At 41.5% G+C, this 20,744-nt stretch overlaps 2 protein-coding genes across 4 annotated transcripts in view; one reads left to right on the top strand and one right to left on the bottom strand.

Moving 5' to 3' along the window:
* Nucleotides 1-20,744, top strand: part of RtGEF (Rho-type guanine nucleotide exchange factor) — a 318,924-nt gene that overhangs the window by 167,617 nt on the left and 130,563 nt on the right. The window lies entirely within an intron of this gene.
* l(3)72Dn (UTP4 small subunit processome component l(3)72Dn) overlaps nt 1,844-20,744 on the bottom strand; it is a 47,094-nt gene continuing 28,193 nt past the window's right edge. The window contains 5 exon segments of the mRNA XM_067111546.1: nt 1,844-2,575; nt 4,871-4,993; nt 19,656-19,790; nt 20,307-20,353; nt 20,356-20,434. Coding sequence (XP_066967647.1) covers nt 1,892-2,575; nt 4,871-4,993; nt 19,656-19,790; nt 20,307-20,353; nt 20,356-20,434 — 1,068 coding nt within the window. The 3' untranslated portion in view covers nt 1,844-1,891.

Here is a 20,744-nt window from a genome sequence, read left to right as displayed (position 1 = left end):
TCCTTGACCATTTTCAAAATTATGAATTTTAAAAAAAATCCTATTTGGGAATTGTAATTCTTTTGGTATAATGTGAGGGCAATATGCAAGATTGTGGTTTAGTATATCCAGATATAGTTCTGAAATACAAGTTTCCTCTAAATTTGTTCATTAGTTGCTGAATTTTTGTTAGCTTGTTATTTTGCACCACCTTTGTTAAGATTAGTTTTTTCTACTGTGAAGCAATGCGCATGTGCCTCTCGCAGATAGTAAGATCATTCTTTCTTTATTCTTTATTGGAATTTTCTTCATTATTTAGTTTGACAAGCTTTGAGAGTTTTGGAGGTGAGGCTTAGTATTTTGTGTAGATTTATTAATTATTATTGTAGTAATTAACTGAATTTCCTTTCATGTTCTTTGTACAAGAGTTCTTTTTGAATGGTGAAAGTTTCGGGCATATATGCTGTACATTCTACAAGTGGTTAGATATCTTTATTAAGAATTTTAAGTAAACCATTTACAGTATCCAAAATACTCAATACTCATAGAGTTAGCCTGAAGGATTTGTTTTTAGTAAGAGAAATTAGATTTATTTGATCTTACAATTCATCATAAATTTGCTATTGTAACTGGGTTAAGGTTCTGATTAAACTTCCTTTATTGATTTATTTAAAAAACTTGTCCTTCGCTGTTGATTGAAGCTTGGACATTCAGGTGATTTATGTATAACTGTTATTGATAACCTGAACACTCCGTACAGATATTGGGTCATGCTGATAACTTAGCCCAGTATTGTCTGTTACTTTCAAATGTTAGCTGAAAGAGGATCAGTTTGCACATGTAGAACTGGTAACGTTACTTCGCTTTGTAAATGTTGGAATGGCAGCTTTCCTCCTGTAGATTACTGGCAAATTTCTGTAGCTCTCATGTTATGTAAAGTTTTCTCATTCTGTTAGCAAATCTTTCTTTGTACAGTAATCCCCATGTGTGGTTATGAGGATTATATGATTGGTCTTCACTTTCGTGCTAGTTTTTGCCGCTTTAATCATGAAGTCCTTGCTTTCAAACTTTGACATTTGGGAGGTAGAGCATTTGTTAGTATTATTATTGATTTTTTAACATGTAGATTGCAAAAACTAGTCATCAGTGGGCATTACAGTAATAGAAGCATCATCTCTGGTACACCTCAGGGTAGTGTTTTGGGCTTAATGCTGTTCATATATACTCACAATATGTAGTTTGGCCTTGAGAAGAAGATTATTGGTTTTGTAAATGATGTTATTCTAATCTCATCGATCCAATCTCAAGTGCAGTGGTTGATGGATTTTTTGTCAACGATGTAGCTAAAAGTGCTTAGTGCATGTTGGGGGATGGAGTTAAACCCTAACAAAACTCAAAATTTAGAAATCTAGGGGTAAAAAAACCATGTAGTCCATTTCCTCTTCAACTGCACACAAAAACTGGTAGCATACACAAAGATGTGTTGTCAGGATATCTGGACACCTGTCTATTTTTAGGAAGTATGTTACTCTTTTTTTTTTTTCTGCTGTTTTGAAAGTAGCTCTCTAGTTTGGTCTTCAACAGCTGACCCACAATGTAAATTGATGCACAAACACTTGAGTTTATTAAAATCATATTACAAATCTTAGTATAAATTTCTGGCACCTTTGTTTAATTAGTTCATTTTGTATGCCTTATAAAACTTCATCTTTCAGATCCTCCCAGATTATACCATCCACCACATGGTGCTAGATATGAAGTTAATTCTATCAATCTGACCTTTTCTTTAGTGAGGTTCAGTATCACAGAGCTTACTGTGCTACACTTAATTAATTCTTAACATTTTTAGTAAAACAAAAAAACATTGTTCTTCATGTCATTTAATCCTTACTTACAAATACAATGCACACTTTTACACTCCACCATACTTCTTTACTTTAAAAGTAGGTGGTAACTGATCATGTAACTGAACTGGGTCTAATTCTACACTTATCACAGAATTACCTTTTACATGTGAGAAGTAAAGAACTTGATGTGATCTCTGAATAAAGGAAAACTTTCCAAAGGTTTCTACATTTGATAATTCCTTTCCTTTTCTCTTGTCTTCATGAAAAGACCCTCTACGTTTGATCTTGTTCCTTTGCTGAGGCTCTATGTCAGTGGCTTTACCCTCTTTGTCTAACACTATGAGTGATGAGTCATCATGGAGCAATATCAAACTCCCAGTTTCTGAGTCAAAACTAACATTACGAATTGCTGAAGTATTTTTTAACATATCATAAGTTGACCTGTCTAAAAACTTTCTGGAGAAGACTGTGTACTTTTTCTGCAACAAACTGTACTCTTTAATCATGTTATCAGCATAAACAACAATAATATCTGAGGACAGTGGATTGATCCCAACAGCTGTCACTGGTGAATCATAGGTTGGTAAGAAAGTTTCTTGGGCTTTTCTTAGGTCATAGACTATGATCATTTGCTTGACATCAGTGATAATCAGAATATTACCATCAGTGCTGCAAACCACACTGACCACAGAATTTTTTGGTTTCAATACGTTCTCAACACTAGCCTCCATGTCTGATATGCTGATAATCTGTAGAGAAACATGAATAAATTAATTTAGGAAATCAATATTGAGGAAAGAGACTTACTCGTACAATGAGGCTGAAAGGCTTTCTTGGTTTCAGTATCTATGACCCTGAATAGCAAACATTCCTCCATCCTTATACATAACAGATGATTAAAGTAATAAGACAGACCATACGTAAATGCACAAAAACAACAGACCTTATATAAGTAAATGCACAAAACAAAATTTATTCATAACAAATTTTTTTTTAAATCCCCCAGACAGATATTGTCTAATGTCGTGAAGACAGAATTAGCAGAAGGGCTAGAAATGATTGTTCACACATGCATGGCTTAGACCGATCTGCATGCAATAACTACCTTCCTCATTCTTTCTTGTAAAGTGATTACCAAACAGCAAGAAAAAGGGGACTTCTAAAGGAACACCTCTTTACAACTGATGAGTTTGTATGGAAAAATATACTTTTTTAATGACTTTTTGGTACAAAATCCATTGCCTAGGGCTACCTTCAGGTATGTTAGCTTCCTTTCCAGACGTTCTTACACAAGAAGAATTCAGCTTGTCACAATACATCTGGTCTTTCAAGTCCCTCTGTCAACAAAAAACAGTCATATCAAGTTTTGCCTGAAGACCAGTCTGCAACCTCTACATAGTCAGAAGGGGGGAACTCTTTGTACAGTGATGGGTCTGCACCAAGATCAGCAATTTTGTTTTCAAAAAATTCAATTTGTGTTGGTACTAAAACCCATCAATGAGTAGCTATTTTCAGTGAGAGAAGACATGCTATGGTGCTAACAAGGGGTCATGAAATGGCTACAGTAGTACCTTGTTGGCAGGCCTATAGTCTATGCTGCCAAAGGACTAAATCAATAGTGAACTCAAGCACCTACTCTTGATCTGCAGCATAAATGTAAGTGCCTATGATGAAATCCCTGTGTGATGAGAGACCAAGATAAGGAGGAAGAGGAGTCACAGTCAGGAGCATCCTTTCATTTCGAGAGAGAATAACAAATTGGTCCACACATCCAAAAGGGCTGAGCCAGGCCCAAAATTAAAAATGGAAAATATATTAAAGGAACATCATGAAGCAAACTGAAGTTGAAGTACTGATGACAGAGTAAATTTCCCTATTCCTTTTAAAGGCCAGAAATGTAGATATAGCACTAATTTAATAACTGCTGACCTCTAAACTGGATGCTACAAGTACAAGTATTATCATAAACTTTCAGATGACTTGACGCAACTAGAACAAAATAATGTTTTTACACAGTTTTGTACTCATGCTGGTGGATAATAACACTTTACAAGCTCACAGTTGTAAGCCAACTTCACTAGCTTTCAAGAAAAACATTAAACATGGCTTCTTGGAGGTCTCCTTATATCCTTGAGCAGTTTTATCTTGAGAGACTGGATTCACAACTTACTGGACTCTTATTAGCTGCAGGTCAAGTTTTATCAGTCCTTGAGGAGAGGGTATCACATTAACCTATTACAGTACACATTTTTTAGGCAAACCCAAACAGTACAACCGATAATTTTGCTGAAAAGGCACTAGTCTGACTCGTGACCTCTTGTCAGTCTTCAGAGGCTTTCAGTACTATTCACATTCACCCTGAGAGTTCACATGGTTTTGTTACCCCTGTTTTGTAACAAGTCCTTCCTACATAAATGGCTATTCTGGCTACAAAAAGTCTATTTTTTTCCTGCAAAAACTGGTTACTTAACAAGAAGTGACCACTTCTACTTGCAGAGGGTACAAGAAATGACCACTTCTACCATTAGTGGCGCACAGGGATTCAGATGCACATTCAGGCACGTGGAACAGGAGGATCTTATGTGAAATTTCTCGAGGTTGTGCTCAAGCACGAACAGGCTTTCATACAGTTATGGTTATGTATAACGCCTTCTTATACATAACTATAAATCTTTTTCTGCAGTCAGAAGCCAGTAGTCTTGTTGAAGTAATTTATAATAATAATAGTCTGCTACATGAAGGCCTATGTATAACATAAGGTTGTATTTGTAAATAAAGTTGACAAGTAATAAAGAGGTAAATAGGGAATGTACAAGAAAGAAGAAAATGAAAAAAATAGTGTATCATTTACTATATAAGAAGGAAAAAAGTATTTAGAAATATCATGAATGCATGTAGACCTGGGCTGAACTAGGCAGTTAGTTAATGCTTTCACAAGTACTTGACTTCTCGCATAGTATGCAGTCACAATGTCCCTGAAAGCACTGTACTAAAAGAACAGAAAGGATGATTAAAGTAAAAGTAAGGGCAATAATTAAACTTACCTGTATTATACCACTCATAGTTACTGATGCTAATCTTCCTTCAGTCAACCATAAAATTTGACGAGAATTCTCAATCTCCTTGCTCATGGCTCTCACTCGTCGTATACTCACTTGAGTATCAACCTGCAAGCACAGAATTGCACTCCTATTTTCCTCGCTTAAAAATTCACTGCCTGAAACTGGTAACTTCAATTATCTGTTAACAAAAGCTAGTAACAACTCTACAAACCTCCCACCTGGGTACTTTTCCAGTTCCAAAGAGGAAAAACATTTATCAACCCTTATGAGTTTCCCATGTTGCTATAGCTGGTTCACTTAAGGTAGATTCTTGGGCCTACGAGACATATGTTTGGCAGCCTCTGATTGGCTGGTACCTGGGGTAGGCGGCCCACTCACTGTCTCATTTTAACATCTGTAGCTCGGAAAACTAGCAATATGTTTATGTTTCTTCATTTATCTCGAATTTTGCACAAGATAGGAAAGTTTTGGTCGTACCATAGGATTCGGTATTAATTGTACAACTAAATCATGATTTCTTGAAATCAATAAGATAAAACACAAAGGAATTACGAGTAATAGTGAAGAGAGCAGCATTTAATTCTTTATGCTCGTTTTAACTTATTGGATTTTGCATCATTCATGTGATCAAGATAAAATAAAACTTGTGTTTTCATACAATAAATTCACCCTGAATACGCTGAATGCATTTTAGATGTGTGATATGTGAAGAGAAAATGAAGAATATGTCTTATTATGTTGCATCCGTTCTTGACTCAGTTTGGCAGTAGTGCCGAGAAATGGTGATCTGCAAACAGCGAGAGCTTTCAGGCACCATTGACAGTTGCCAGTTAGTGGTATGAAAGTTTGCAGTTTCGACAATATTTACCATATTATTATGTCATTACATTTTCTGTAAATAAATGCATACAATTCCCATTATGACTGTCGAACTTTTTCACTCCAATATCATATATGTCCGTATGTCTGGACATAACTGATAAAAAAATAATCAGATGGATGCATATGGATGTGTTGGCTTCAATTTAGTCTAGGTGAGAAATTTGCGTACTGTAGGCTACATGATAAATAACAGGCCTACATAATTATGAGTTCATTATTATGGCTCCTTGTTTCTCTCATCATAACATCAAAGGCTTGTGGTTTTTATATGTTCATTCAGTGAACAAAACTGCATCCTTTTATTTACCATAATAAAATCTGTTGGCAATGTAAAGAATATAAAATTCTGCCTTTTTCAGAATTTGTTTGAGCTACTCTTACACCAGAATAGAATATTTATTCCTTTATATATATGCTACATTTGATAATTATTGAGACCTGTTATTTACCATGTAGCTACAGTATGCAAATTTCTCACCTAGACTAAATTGAAGCCAACACATCCAGATGCAGCCATCTGATTATTAATTTTTTCTCATCGGATATGTCCAGACATACGGACATACATGATACTGGAGTGAAAAAGTTTGACAGTCATAATGGGAATTCTATGCATTTATTTACGGAAAACGTAATGACATAATAATACGGTAAATATTGTCGAAACTGCAAGCTCCTCATATCACTTATTGGCAACTGTCAACGATCCCTCAAAGCTCTCGCTATTTGCAGATCACCGTCTCTCAGCACTACTGACAAACTGAGTCAAGAACGGATGCAACATAATAAGACATATTCTTCATTTTCTCTTCACATATCACACACATCTAAAATCTGAAAGCACCAGCATATTCAGGGTGAATTTATTGAATAAAAACACAAGTTTTATTTTATCTTGATCACATGAATGATGCAAAATCCGATGATAAGTAAAAACAGGTATAAAGAATTAAATGCTTCTCTCCTCACTTTTACTCGTAATTCCTTTGTGTTTTATCTTATTGATTTCAAGAAATCATGATTTAGTTGTACAATTAATACCGAATCCTAGGGTATGTCCAAAACTTTCCTATTTTGTGCAAAATGTGAGATAAATGAAGAAATATAAACATATTGCTAGTTTTCTGAGCTACAGACGTAAAAATGACAGTGAGGGAGCCGCCTACCTCCTGGTACCAGCCAATCAGAGGCTACCAAACAAACGTCTCGTAGGCCCAAGAATCCACCATAAGTGAACCAGCTATAGTTTTTTAATATTTTGTAACCATCCCTGAGCACTTTTAACATCCATACCAAAGTTACTATTAATGCTATATAGATAAATTTGTACATGTACTTTAGAATTTCCTATTTGAGAGAAAAAAAAGGTGAAAAATAAAACAGATCAAGCAGGTCACTGAGTAGAGAAAATGAAAAATTCCCACCCAACAAATAACTATTTAGTAAATTTGTTTCTTTACTACTGTGTAGAGGAATGTATTATTTTCATAAATAATATATAATCTATTGAATTTGGACTCCGTCTAAGAAATTGGATCCCACAACCCAGGCATTTTTCTTGGCAGTGCTTTGTTAAGTGCATGCAACTTTTGTAAGTTTCTAGGTGTCACTTTACAATAAGTTCCTATCTGAGAAATATCTGGCCTACTTCAATTTATATTTTTGTTTATCTATTAATCAGTAATGTGTCTTTTTGTTCTGATAATTGATTTCTTTCTGTATTTCCTATTATCTTCTGTAACTTCTTTCAAAAGAATACCCAATTCTTTGGCACCCAATTCTTTGGAAGCTTGAATTTCAAGTCAATGGGTTTATCTTCTGAATAATAATAATAATAATAATAATAAAAATAACAATAATAATATTATTATTATTAATAATAATATAGTAACAATAATAATAATGCATACATTAGAAAGTGCAGCTGTAATTTCTTTAATTTCTTTTTAGAGTAGTATGCAAAGCTTAGGGTACCATAGCAGAGTATAACTGCATAAAGTTCATGGGAATTGTTGGTGTTGCCAAAAGGAAATCATTATTATTCATTCTGAGTAAGTAATCAAGTCCAGTACAGGGGTGGTTTTTACAATGTAACTGCAGGAGGCTGGGCTGAATAATTTTGTTTATACAGACCTTTACTGGAATTACTTTAGAATTCATTTATATACCCTGGTATTAAAATTTATTGTTCACTAACACTTTCGGTAATGAAAAGATCTGGGTACATATATTAGGCAATGGCAGTTATTTCCCTCAAAATTAAATTTGAATAATCAAAGTTTTATATTTGACTTTATAAAGCACAAATATGACTAAAGTATTTATAATTACTGTACAGTATCTTTATTTAACTTCAGGGTTCTTTGGCTATACAGTATTGTACACCCACATCAAAATCACCTTTATAAATTCCATATTCTTCAAATTAATAAAGCAATGTTTAAGAACAGTTTTTCTTTGGCTTTTATCAGAAATACTTTTTTTAGAAAAATAATCATGCCCTTATAAATTAGAAAAATTTATAACAAAACTTTACAAAAATGCATTTACATCTTTACTACATAACTTCATTTGAGAACATTTTAAATTTAATCCTGAAAAATATATGAAATTTGGAAAAATGACATTTTTATAATAAAATTAAGTTTTATATATACTTACCACGTAATTACTTAGCTAACGATTATGCTCGTACGGCACCCTAAATTCAAAATTCGTGGTAACGTGTCAGTTGCAAAGCGGGGGATGACAGGCCTCGGCCAATGCAATGGAAGCGTAGGAGCAACTTATCGCTAGCCGCGTCATTCTATTTTATATTGCCACAAATCCATGAAAAAAGGGGAGGAGGTAGGGCTCTGATTCAGTAATTACTTGGTAAGTATATATAAAAATGACATTTTTATGATAAAATAACGTTTCACTTATACTTACCCGGTAGTTACATATAGCTGTCGTCTTTGACGTCACGGCAGTATTTCAAATTTCGCGCTAGCGCTAGCGGTATGACAGGTGATCCCCCTACCCCCCGCCCTCTATCGGGGTATCGGGAACCGTTCCAAGAACACGTCATAAGTTTTTGCCCAACTGCCCATGTGAGGGGAGGAGGGTGGGTTATGATTATGTAACTACCAGGTAAGTATAAGTGAAACATTATTTTATCATAAAAATGTCATTTTCACTTATACAACTTACCCGGTAGTTACATATAGCTGATTGGCACCTTGAGGAGGTGGGACACTGGCAACTAATAAAATCATTCTTGGAATTATCTACTTGCAACAAGTTAGACATAGGTTCCTTACCTTTAAAGGTAGCTGACTCAGTGGTTACTGCCTCTGTAGTCTGCTGGCCTTTATATTGTGCCGAGAGGATATATAGGATCCGTGTGTCGGACACAATAAAAAACAGTACTTGCCGTAGAGAACATGACTGCGTACGGACAAGTCTGATGCCCTTGATCAGGGTGCAGTACAACAAACAACAAAACGAGGGATCACCTAACATTACCATAAAACCAAATACCAAAAATTAAAACTGGAAGATACTACCACACCATGTATCTCCAGACAACCTTAAAAAACAACAACCCCAACACCAAGGTGAAAATGTTAGTTAAGGAGCGGACTCCTTTTCACCCTCTCCCAACACCGTGTCAGTCGCAATAAAGGGCCCCAGCGTACTGCGCTGTTCAAAAACAGTTTGCACGTCCACTAAGTAATGCGATGCAAACACTGACTTGCATCTCCAAAAGGTGGACTTAACGAAGTCTTTCACAGATAAGCTTCTGCTAAAGGCTACAGAAGTCGAAACTGCTCTTATCTCATGTGCCTTTACTTTAAGAATACTCATCTCCGAGTCAACACAATGCTCATGAGCTTCTTTTATCAGGCTTCTCAAAAAGAAGGAAAGGGCATTCTTAGAGAGTGGCCTCGAAGGATCTCTAACCGAGCACCAGAGGTGGTCACTGGGACCTCTGAGCTTCTTCGTTCTCTGAACATAGAACTTGAGAGCTCTCACAGGACAGAGGTACCTCTCGGGTTCTTCGGAACCGACCAATTGGGAAAGGTCCTTAATTTCAAACTCTCTTGGCCAAGGTCTTGACGGGTCTTCGTTCTTGGCTAAGAAACCAAGAGTAGACATACATACTGCCTTCCCCTTAGCAAAGCCTACTCTCTTATCTATTGCATGTAGCTCACTTACTCTCCTGGCCGTAGCCAGAGCTACCAAGAATAGAGTCTTCTTCGTGAGATCCTTTAAGGAGATGTCCGCCATCGGTTCAAAAGACTGCGACCGTAACCATCTCAGCACTACGTCAAGATTCCACGCCACTGGTCTCTTCTGGTCCCTCTTTGACGTATTAAACGATCTAATTAGATCTGAAAGGTCTTGATTCAAAGACACTTCAAGACCCCTTTGTCGAAAAACTGAAGCCAACATGGCTCTATACCCTTTAATGGTAGGCACAGCAAGCTTTTTCTCTCTGTGGAGGAACAAGAGAAAATCGGCCATCTGGGCTATAGACGTCGAAGAAGAAGACACTCCTTCTCTTCAGCACCAGGACCTAAACTGTGTCCACTTCGCCTGGTAAACATTGTCAGAGGATTCTCTTCTGGGCTTCGCGATAGCTTCCGAAGCCTCTCTTGAAAAGCCTCTCTTTCTGATGATTCTCCTGACAGTCTGCAGGCGACAAGATGAAGAGCGGACAAGTTCTGGTGGTACCTCTGAAAGTGTGGCTGTCTGAGTAAATCTGGTCTCTCTGGCAGTAGTCTCGGAAAGTCTGACAGGAGGTGTAGAAGGTCCAGGAACCACTCCCTGGACGGCCAGAACGGAGCCACCAGAGTCATCCTTACGTTCCGATGGCTTGAGAACTTCAAGATGACTTGCCGCAGGATCTTGAATGGGGGAAAGGCATAAAGATCCAGGTCCGACCAGTTCATGAACATTGCGTCCACGAAAACCGCTTTGCTGTCCGGAACCGGAGAGCAGTAAAGGGGCAGCCGAGTCGTTTTGTCGGTTGTGAAGAGATCTATGAGTGGACGTCCCCATACCTTCCATAGCTCCTCGCAAACTAGGGGATGTAAAGTCCACTTGTTGGACAGGACCTGGTTCTTTCTGCTGAGAAGGTCCGCCGCTACATTTCTCTCCCCTTGGATGAATCTCGTTACTAGTCTGGTCCCGATCTCCTCCGCCCAAACTAGTAACTCCCTCGTGGTCTCGTAGAGGGACCACGAGTGAGTGCCTCCCTGTTTTCGAATGTATGCCAGAGCGGTCGTGTTGTCCGCCTGGACCAAGAAGACACATTTGCCTTCCACTTCTTGTTGAAAAGCCAACAGAGCTAAGTGAACCGCTTTTAGTTCCTTTCGGTTTATATGCCAGTTTCTCTCTTCTCTTTGCCACTGGCCCGAAACTTCTCTTGTCCCAATAGTCGCTCCCCAGCCCTTGTCCGAGGCGTGGGAAAACAAAGTTAGGTCTGGGTTCGGAAGCTGAAGAGGAAGCCCTTGTGTCAGTCTTCCTTCTGACCTCCACCAACGGAGGCACTCCTTTATCTCGTCCAAGATGGTGAAGTTGAAGGAGTCCGGGAACTGTTTCCTGGGCCACTTCTCCTGCAGATAAAACTGCAGTGGCCTCAGGTTCAAGCACCCCAGTCTTACAAACTTCTCCACTGAAGCTAAGGTTCCCACGAGGCTCATCCACTCGTTCGCGGAACAATTCTTCCTCTGCAGAAAGTCGTCGATCTTCTGCAGGCCTGAGGCTATCTGTTGACTGGACAGAAAAGTCTGAGAGCCCAGACTCACTCCCAAATAGACAATCTGCTGACTGGGAGTAAGGCAAGACTTCTTCTCGTTGACAATGAGGCCTAGTGACTTTGTCAATTGAAGAGTCTTTGAGAGGTCCTCCATACAACTCTCCCTCGACGCCGCTTTGAGAAGCCAATCGTCGAGGTACATAGATACTCGGATTCCTTCCAGGTGAAGGTGTCTGGCTACTGATAACAGGACCCTTGTGAAAATTTGCGGGGCCGTCGACAGACCGAAGCAGAGGGCACGGAACTGATACACCTGTCCCTCAAAGATGAACCTCAGGAACTTCCTTGAATCTGGGTGTATTGGAACGTGAAAGTAAGCGTCTTGGAGGTCTATAGAAACCATCCAATCCCCTTGATGTAAAGACGCCAAGACCGACTGCGTTGTCTCCATGGAGAACTTCGTCTTCTGAACGAAGACATTCAATGCACTCACGTCCAGTACCGGTCTCCATCCCCCGAGGCTTTCGTAACCAGGAACAGACGATTGCAGAATCCTGGAGATAGAGGGACATGAAGCAGTTCTATCGCTTCCTTCTCCAGCATGGCTCGGACTTCTGAGCGAAGGGCGTCTAGTTTCGCGGAGTTGTGCAAGTACGCCTGTAAAGATACTGGAGCCTACACTAAAGGAGGTTTGGAAAGGAAGGGGATGGCATATCCTTCCTTTAAAACTTGGATCGTCCAAGGGTCTGCCGAGATCCGTTGCCACTCTTGCCAGAACCTTTGCAGTCTGGCTCCTACTGCTGAATGGAGGACAAAAGGTTCACTTCTTTCTCGGGACCGTCGAGGTTCTAGGCGTGGCTTTGCCTTTTCCTCTGGCCCTGCCAAAAACACGTCTAGAGGATCTCCCCTTATACTGACCAAACGTGTCAGCAGGAGACGAAACACCGCGCACAGGAGCGGTAGAAAGCACAGGTCTCTTCGCCTTCTTGGCAGACTGCGACAAAAGATCCTGGGTTGACTTCTGAGCTAACGCCTGGGAAATTACAGCCACCAACTCCTGCGGAAACAGATGTGCCTTGTCCAAAGGAGAAAACAGGAGAGCCGACTTCTGGTTTGATGAAATGCCTTTTGCTAAAAAGGAGCACCACAGTTGCCTCTTTTTAAGAACTCCTGTCGTAAATAAAGAGGCAAGTTCTACTGCACCGTCGCAGATGCCCCTATCGATGCAGTCCACTACTCCTACCACATCATCCAAGAGCTCAGAAGGAAGATCAAAATCCTTAATCTTCCTGGCTAAGGCCGCAATCGCCCAGTCCAGGAAGCTCACTATCTCAAGAGTACGAAACACGCTCTTGAGAACTTGATCCAGTTCGGAGGACGTAAAGAATACCTTCGCAGAATTAAGTGCGGTCCTCCTACTGGCATCCACGAGACTGGAGAAGTCCCCCTGCGCGGAGGCAGCCACACCCAGGGAAAACATTTCCCCAGTCTCGTACCAACTCCGGTTACGGAAGGAACGACGAGAAGGAGGCAGGCAGAAAACGTTCTTCCCAAGTTCCCTCTTCTCGGCCAGCCAAGCACCCATCTTCTTGAGGCCCTTCTTCACCGAGACGGACAGGACAAGTTTCGTAAAGTCCGAAGAAAAACAGAAGCCTTGTCCCTCTTGTACTGGGACCCAGGAGACGGAGGAGCTGCAGGCGAGAACGAATCAGGGAAGTTCTCAATGAAGAACTTCAAGAGCTTCTTGTAAGAAGAGAGTTGCGGCGACTTCTCCTTACACTGCTCCTCTAAGTCCGAGAGGAGTTCGTCAGATACTGGGGACAAGTCCAGCTGGACTATGTCTTCATCCAAGTCCCCCTGAACTGAAGCCTGAGTTACACGAACAGGGACTGGGAGGCTCGTGACATACTCTTGCTGTGTCACCGAAAGAGCTTGAGCCTGTTGAGGAGCCATCGGAGGCGCAGTCGGTACAGCAACCAAAGGTGGCGCCAAAGGAGGAGCAGTCGGTACAGCAACCAAAGGTGGCGCCAACGGAGGCGCAAGCGGCGGCGCTACCGGAGCGGCTGAAAGAGGAGTCGAGGTGGGCGCTGCTGGCATCACAGGAGGCGCCAAAGAAGAGACTTGACTTTTGGACAAAAGCTCTAAAATCGAGTCCAGACGGGCGTTGATTCCGTCAATCACTTGCTGTTGTGGTCCATCGAATGCTGGAGCAGGCGCCACAGGAGCAGGAGTCACAGAAACTGGAACAGCTGAAGGGAGAGCCACAGGAGTCGCTGGCGCCAAAGAAGCAGACCTCTCAGCTGCAACTTCCTTATAAGGAGGCTCAGCCGAAAATGAATGAGACGAGTCCGACGAAGAAAAACTTCTCCGGTTCTGCCCAAAAGCTACAGGAAGGGGCAGGATCCTCCAGAAGCGCCTTCTTCTTAGGTATCTTCATGGAGACAGCTGACGAGACCTCTTCAAAGGTCTGGAAGCGTCGCGAAAACGCCATCCTCTAGGAGGAGAGGAACTCCAACTGGAGCCACTAGACACTATCCACTCCTCACCTTTTCGGTGGTGAGGGCCAGCAGCCTGGGAAGCGGCAACAGGACTGCTTGAGGGGGCAACTGCTCGGGAGCAGGTCCCACTCACCTCCTTTCGGCTTTCGGCATGCCTTCTCCCTGGAACCTGGGAGCCTGACAGGGGCCTAGACCTGGGAGCGTGAATGGGCCGAGAAGCTACCTCCTCCACAACACTTTCACAAGGCACAACACTTGCACTATCACTGCGGTCTACTAACCGCTGCAAATTGTCTCCCATTTTCTGCATGGTAGACATAAAAGCAGTAAGGACTGACACGGTATCAGGATTGGGAGAAACGGTGTCCGGGGCAGGTAAAACTACAGGAACTACAGGGGGAGCAGGGTTAATAGGACTTACGAAAACCTCTTGACTACCTCCTGACCTCAAAGACCTAGAAGAGGCCTTCCTTATCCTATCTTTCTCTAACTTATTCATGTACTTCCCCAAAGCACTCCAGTCAGACAAAGTTAGTAGTTCACACTCATTACAAGTCAAGTCAGCAGAACATTTTTGCCCCCTGCATGAAAAACAAGAAGTGTGTGGGTCTAAACTAAGCTTAACAAGCCTGGTTTTGCAGCCTTTGCTGCAAAACCGGATACCACTAGAACCTGAATCAGACATAATAGTCTAACTAAGATCAAAGCTAAAGCAATAATTAGCGCCAGCAAAAAACAACAAAACGAGTACTTCACCAAAAAAAAAAAGGAGCTACAAGTTCGAATTGTTGACAAAATACCAGCAGCAGGAACAGCGTGTTACCAGTTCGGCACGGCAAAAACTAATGACGTGTTCTTGAACGGTTCCCGATACCCCGACAGAGGCGGGGGTAGGGGATCACCTGTGTACCGCTTAGCGCTAGCGCGAAATTTGAAATACTGCCGTGACGTCAAAGACGACAGCTATATGTAACTACCGGGTAAGTTGTATAAGTGAAACTTAATTTTATTATCATAAAAATGTAATTTTTATATAAGGAACTTACCAAGTAATTACTTAGCTGAATCCCACATTTCAAGGGGGGTGGGATGAATGGACTGTTCTATTAAAAAACAATAAGGGTGGTAATCCCTTGAACTAGAAAAGAATGGCTAGCATTGAAACAATGCTTGTTGCTTCCTTACCTGGTAAGAGAGCTACTGCAGGAGAATACTGCCTCTGGTTGGTGCTCATCTTAACCTGTAGTGATACGGTGGTGGGCCGAGAGTTGTCTCTACATCAGTGGAAGTCTTGCAACGGAGGATGTGGCTGATTGCTGACAAGACATAGGCAGGAAAAAAGTTGCCCTTGTCCTGGGTGCAATACCACAACCAACAACCAGAAATTACTATCACCTACCCTAACATGACAAACCACTACCCATCCAAAGAACTGGTGGGCACTCCAGGTACAAAGTACCCCCAGGCTCCCCAAAAACTTGACATCCTACGAGGCAAAGAGACAGAAGAGAGAAAGGATCTCTCCTATGCTTCTTCCCCCAGTACCATGCCAGCCACTGCTAAAGGTCCAAGGGTACTGCAGTTTTCAAAAACTGTTTCCATTTCTTTCAAAGAATGAGATGCGAAGATAGAATTGCACCTCCAAAAGTCGACTGAAGAATTGACAAGAGGGATAAATGGATAAATTGTGCTTGAAGGTGAGAGAGGTAGCCACTGCTTTAACTTCTTGAGCTTTTACTTTGATCAAAGGAAAAGAGTCTTCCTGAATCCGGGAATGCGCTTCGGAGATCAGGTCTCTAATAAAGAACAAAAGGGCATTCTTTGACAAGGGACAAGCGTCACTTGATTTTGGTGCACCCAAAGTAGAAGGTCCTTTACAGTTTGGCAGAAGGGAAAGGAACAAATGCCTCCTTGTTTCTTGATATATGACAGAGCAATGGTGTTACTGAGGTTGAAAAATGATGGAGACCTAGATGAGTGGCCTTCAGTTCTTTTACGTTGATATGAAGATTGATTTCCTCCAGGGACCATGTCCCAGAAACTTCTTGACTCCTTAGAAGAGCTCCCCAGCCTAGATCCGAAGCTTCTGAGTAGAGTCTAGGTCGGGGCTCGGAGGGTGCAGAGATTTTCCCTGCGAAAGTCTTCCTTTGGAGAGCCACCACTGGAGGTCCAATTTTATCTAATGAGTGACGGGAATGACGACAGAGTCCGGTTGAGTCTTCCTGTCCCAGTTGGCTTTGAGGTAGAATTGGAGAACTCTGGTGTGCAATCTGCCCAACTTGACGAAGGTCTCGACAGACGACAGAGTCCCTAGAAGGACTCTGACAGGCCGAACATGACGAGAGGGCAAGGAAACTGTGAATGGTCTGGGTGTAGTTTGCGATTCTCTTGGGGGATGGAAAAACCTGAAAAGTCCGAAAGTTGAGAATCATCCCCAAATAAAGAATCTCCTGTGTAGGGGCTAACTGGGACTCCTGGAAATTTAAATGAATTCCTAGATCTTGAGAAAGCTGTAGAATAGTCTGAAGGTCCTTTGTGCACTTCTTCGAAGGGGAACGAAGAAGCCAAGTTGTCCAGGTAAAGGCTGATGTTTATGCCGACTAGATGAAGCCATTTGGCAAGAGGGGAGAGGACTCAGGAGAAAGCTTGAGGGGCCGTGGAGAGGCCGAAGCAGAGGGACTGAAACTGGAAGACTTTTCCCTGGAAGACAAACCTGCTTTGGGAACTACAAACAGGCAATTGTAGAAGAAGCCCTGGGGGTGAACGTCCTCAATTTTTTCTATAGCTCTTTTTAGAGGGAGGGAGGATACCTCCTTCGAAAGGGCCAAATGTTTCTCTGACTCTCTTGAGTAGGCCGTCAAGGCAATGGGAGAGGACACTAAAGGAGGGTTTCTCCCAGAAAAAGAGAAGTCTGGCTCCTACTGGGGCACAAAGGACTTCGGGTTCACTTCTTGGACGGCAGCTTGGAGGAGAAGTTCCTCTTAAAAAATCTTGGGTGGAACTGGAGACTGGAGTGAGGTCTAACTTGCGATTTGGCTTATTCCCATGAAAAGGATGCTGTTGTAGTGGAGAGATCATCTTGGGGATGAACAACGAAGACAAGGAACTCTTGGGGCATTTAGAAGACTGTGCAAGCAGGTCTTGGGTTGATTTCTTCTGAAGGTGTGACGTGATCTTTTCCACAATCGACTGGGGGAAGAAGTGAGAAGAATCCAACGGAGAAAATAACAAGGCGGATCTCTGCAAAAGCATGACTCCTCTTGTGGTGAAGGAGCACTAAAGTTCTCTCTTTTTAAGGGCTCCAAAAGCGTAAAGAGCCACAAGTTCTGAAGATCCATCCCTGATGGCTTTGTTAGTACAAGAAAGAACACTGAACAGATCTGTTGCGAAGAGTTCGTCCAAGCCCTTAAAGTCCTCTATCTTTTTTGCAAGGGCTCCTACTGTCCAGTCCAAAAAACTAAGAACTTCAAAGACCTTGAAGAGGTTTTTAATGAGATGGCCCAGTTCTGAGGAAAGAGAAGAAAACTTGGCCAAAGTGAAGGCTGACCGATAAGGCTGGAGAAGTCCCCTTGGGAGGAGGCAGCGACTCCCAGAGAGGGAGCTTCCCCGATGATGTACAGCTGATATTTCCTCTTGATCAGATGAGAGGGATGCTGGGCAAAAGTCACTTTGCCCTCCACTCTCTTCATTGAGAGCCAGTCTTCAATCTCCTTCATGGCTTTCTTGGAGGAGGAAGAAAACACCCTCTTGGGAAGCCGAGAGTGTTCTTCAGGAAGGTTTTTCATAAGGAAGGAAGAAGCAGGAGATGACAGAGCAGCCGGGCGAAGAAGGAGGGAAAACTCACCAGGAGGAAACGCAGAAGAGACACATAAGCTGTGGGAGGAGAAGCATCTTGTTCGATCTCCTCTTTGTCTTCCAAAGAGACCGGACACGGACAAATACTGAGAAGGTTCAGAAGAGGGCGCTTTCCTGATGAAGTTCAAGATTTTCGACAGCTGTTCCTTGATGAGTGTCAACGAAGGGTCATCTGACTCTGAGACGGAAACCTGGCGGTTGAGAGAAGACAGTTAATGAGAAGGAATCAGGTGTCGGGATGGTGTGCCGGGAGCTCGGAGTCCACAGCTGGGAGCAGGTGCTGGGCACACAGGAGCAGGTGCTGGGTGCACGGAAGCAGTGCTGGGTGTGTGGGAGTGGGAGCTGGGCACATGGGAGCAAGAACTGGGCACACAGGAGCAGAAGTTGGGAGCAGGTGCTTCGAGGTGAGATAGGGTCTCGGGTGACAGACACTTAGACCGATGTTTCAGGCGTTCAGAATCCTTGGCAGAGAACGAAATAGGAGAATCCCACAGGTGTGCAGGAAGCTGAACAGAGGTGAAAACTGCAGGATCCACACTGTAGCTGCAAGATGGAATCAGGTTGTTGAAGGTGTCCCTGTGATGCTTAACCAGCAACAGGAAAGCAAGAGCTGAGTTGTCCATGTGCCTTTTCAGTGGCTGGGACGCATCCAGGAAGCATCTGCAACGCCCACAGTCGGAATCTGAGTCCAAGCTAGAAGCCAAGCGGTGCACATCCAGTGACATGCCTTTCCAGCAGCAGTCAGTTGAAGCCTGGGATCTAGCAACAGGCTCAACTGAAGGGGCAGCAACCCGTGGCCAAACCCCGCCAGCTTCCCTTGGACCTCCAGTATGTCTTCTCCCAGGTACAGGGGAGCGGGACAGTGACCTTTGTCTAGGAGCACCGACGGGACGAGAAGCCACCTCCTTCACTGACACTTCACTTAACACTTTATCAATAACTTTGTCACAGAAAACTTTTTCCATAAGCACACGTAGGGACACCTATATCTCCAACACTGAATTAACTACCAGACTAATTTTCTTGTTGAATTTGGACTCAATTCTGGACTCCAGACTTGCTATGGCATCAGGGTCAGAAGCACGGGAGCTAGGCACGGGAGTATGTGGATGAATAGAAAAGAGTGTGTGTTGCCCTACTTTCAGCTCGAGTGGCCGCCTTTCTGATCCTATTTTTCTCAAGTCTCTTCATATGAGATTCAAGCACCTTCCATTTGCATTCATCCCAGTCCTTGCACTCTGAACATGTATTCTCTCTCGAACACACCTGCCCCCTACACTTAGTACACATGGAATGTGCATCATAACACAGCTTAGAAAGTCTAGTCTTACAGCCCTCGCTACATTAACGATGGCTGGAAGAGCTAGAATCCGACATAGTTACAGAAGAAAGAATCTAATGCAAAAGATGAAATACAAAATGGCAACAGTTTGATAAACGAAAGTGAATACTTCCTGAATTCGGCAAGCAAGCATGAACTGGTAAATTAGGCAGGACTGCAGAGCGCAACATAAAATAGAATGATGCCGCTGGCAATAAGTCGCTCCTACACTCCCACTGCAGTGGGGGGGGCCCGGTCACCCCCGTCTTTGCAACTGACGCGTTACCGCGAATTTTGAATTTAGGATGCTGCTCGAGCATAATCGTTAGCTAAGCAATTACTTAGTAAGTTACTTATATAAAGTAAAAAATTTAAAAATGGACTTTTAAATGAGTTTTAACAAATACTCAGGTAAAAGTTTGTTTCAAAACAACCTCTTAACTTGAAAAAGCACATTGTACGTACTGTTGGATGGAAGAACTGGAATATTTTAACATTTCCTTTTAGGATATAGGCAATCCAGAGACCTTCTGGTGATAATGCACACCACTGTATGGAATCTCCTTCATCACACTGCAGCTCTAGCAACTTGGTACGATCCTGAAACACCAGATGAATTAGATGCAAATCCATTTATCATGTAGATTAGTCATATTACCATTATTTTAAACCACAGAATAACCTTCTACCCTTTTTAAAAAGGAGAAAAACTAATTTGAAAACAAATAGTTTGCATTTGTGAGAACAGTATAAAAGCATGATGGTCTTACTTTTTTAAACTATACTTTATGGTAACCTTACATTCATCATTATAATTTACACTTGAATTATGCAAATTCCATAAACAAATAAAATAAAATACCAGTATTGTACACCTTTCCATGTATAATGTACCTTTACAAAAAATAGCAAAAATAAATTTACCAAAACAACAAATAACTGCATTTAACTATTAATGGCAATGTTTGTAAACAATGTTCCATTCATTAAAAATTATGTTCAATACGAATTAATTTGATGTGCATAAAAATATACATGAATTGCCATTCACTTCAACTTATTCCTCTTAATGTCTTAGGTACCTTCTTTCTATATATAAAAAAGATTCTTACTCACCTCAGCTATTGGTAAATAATTTCAGTAGTTTTTGTTTCTCTGGGTTTACCTAAACGCCATAACTCAAGTTTGTCTTTATAACGAAGTAGGACTGATTCTGATTTAAACCCAACAGATATATATCCAGGCTGTGAAATGAAGAGAACAAAATAGCCAAGTTAAATTATGTTTCACCCTTTTTACTTCATCTACTTTTTACTTTTTTCTGTTTCATAAGCTCTGCATCAGCAGAAAATAATAATCTATAACATATTTATGCAAAAACAATGATCATGATCATCATCACCACATAATTTTCTCAGTGAAAAAAAAAAGACCTTCAAATAATTCTTCCTCCAAGACAAACACATAAAAGAAATTATCATTTCTGACATAACACATCTGGTATGAAACCAGCCAAGTTAAGTTGACATCTAAGTATATCCAACTGAATACTAC

The sequence above is a fragment of the Macrobrachium rosenbergii genome, chromosome 11 (assembly GCF_040412425.1).
Source record: "Macrobrachium rosenbergii isolate ZJJX-2024 chromosome 11, ASM4041242v1, whole genome shotgun sequence".
Lineage (NCBI taxonomy): Eukaryota > Metazoa > Arthropoda > Malacostraca > Decapoda > Palaemonidae > Macrobrachium > Macrobrachium rosenbergii.
The sequence above is the reverse complement of the archived record's forward strand: the minus strand, read 5'-3'. Positions and strand labels throughout refer to the sequence as shown.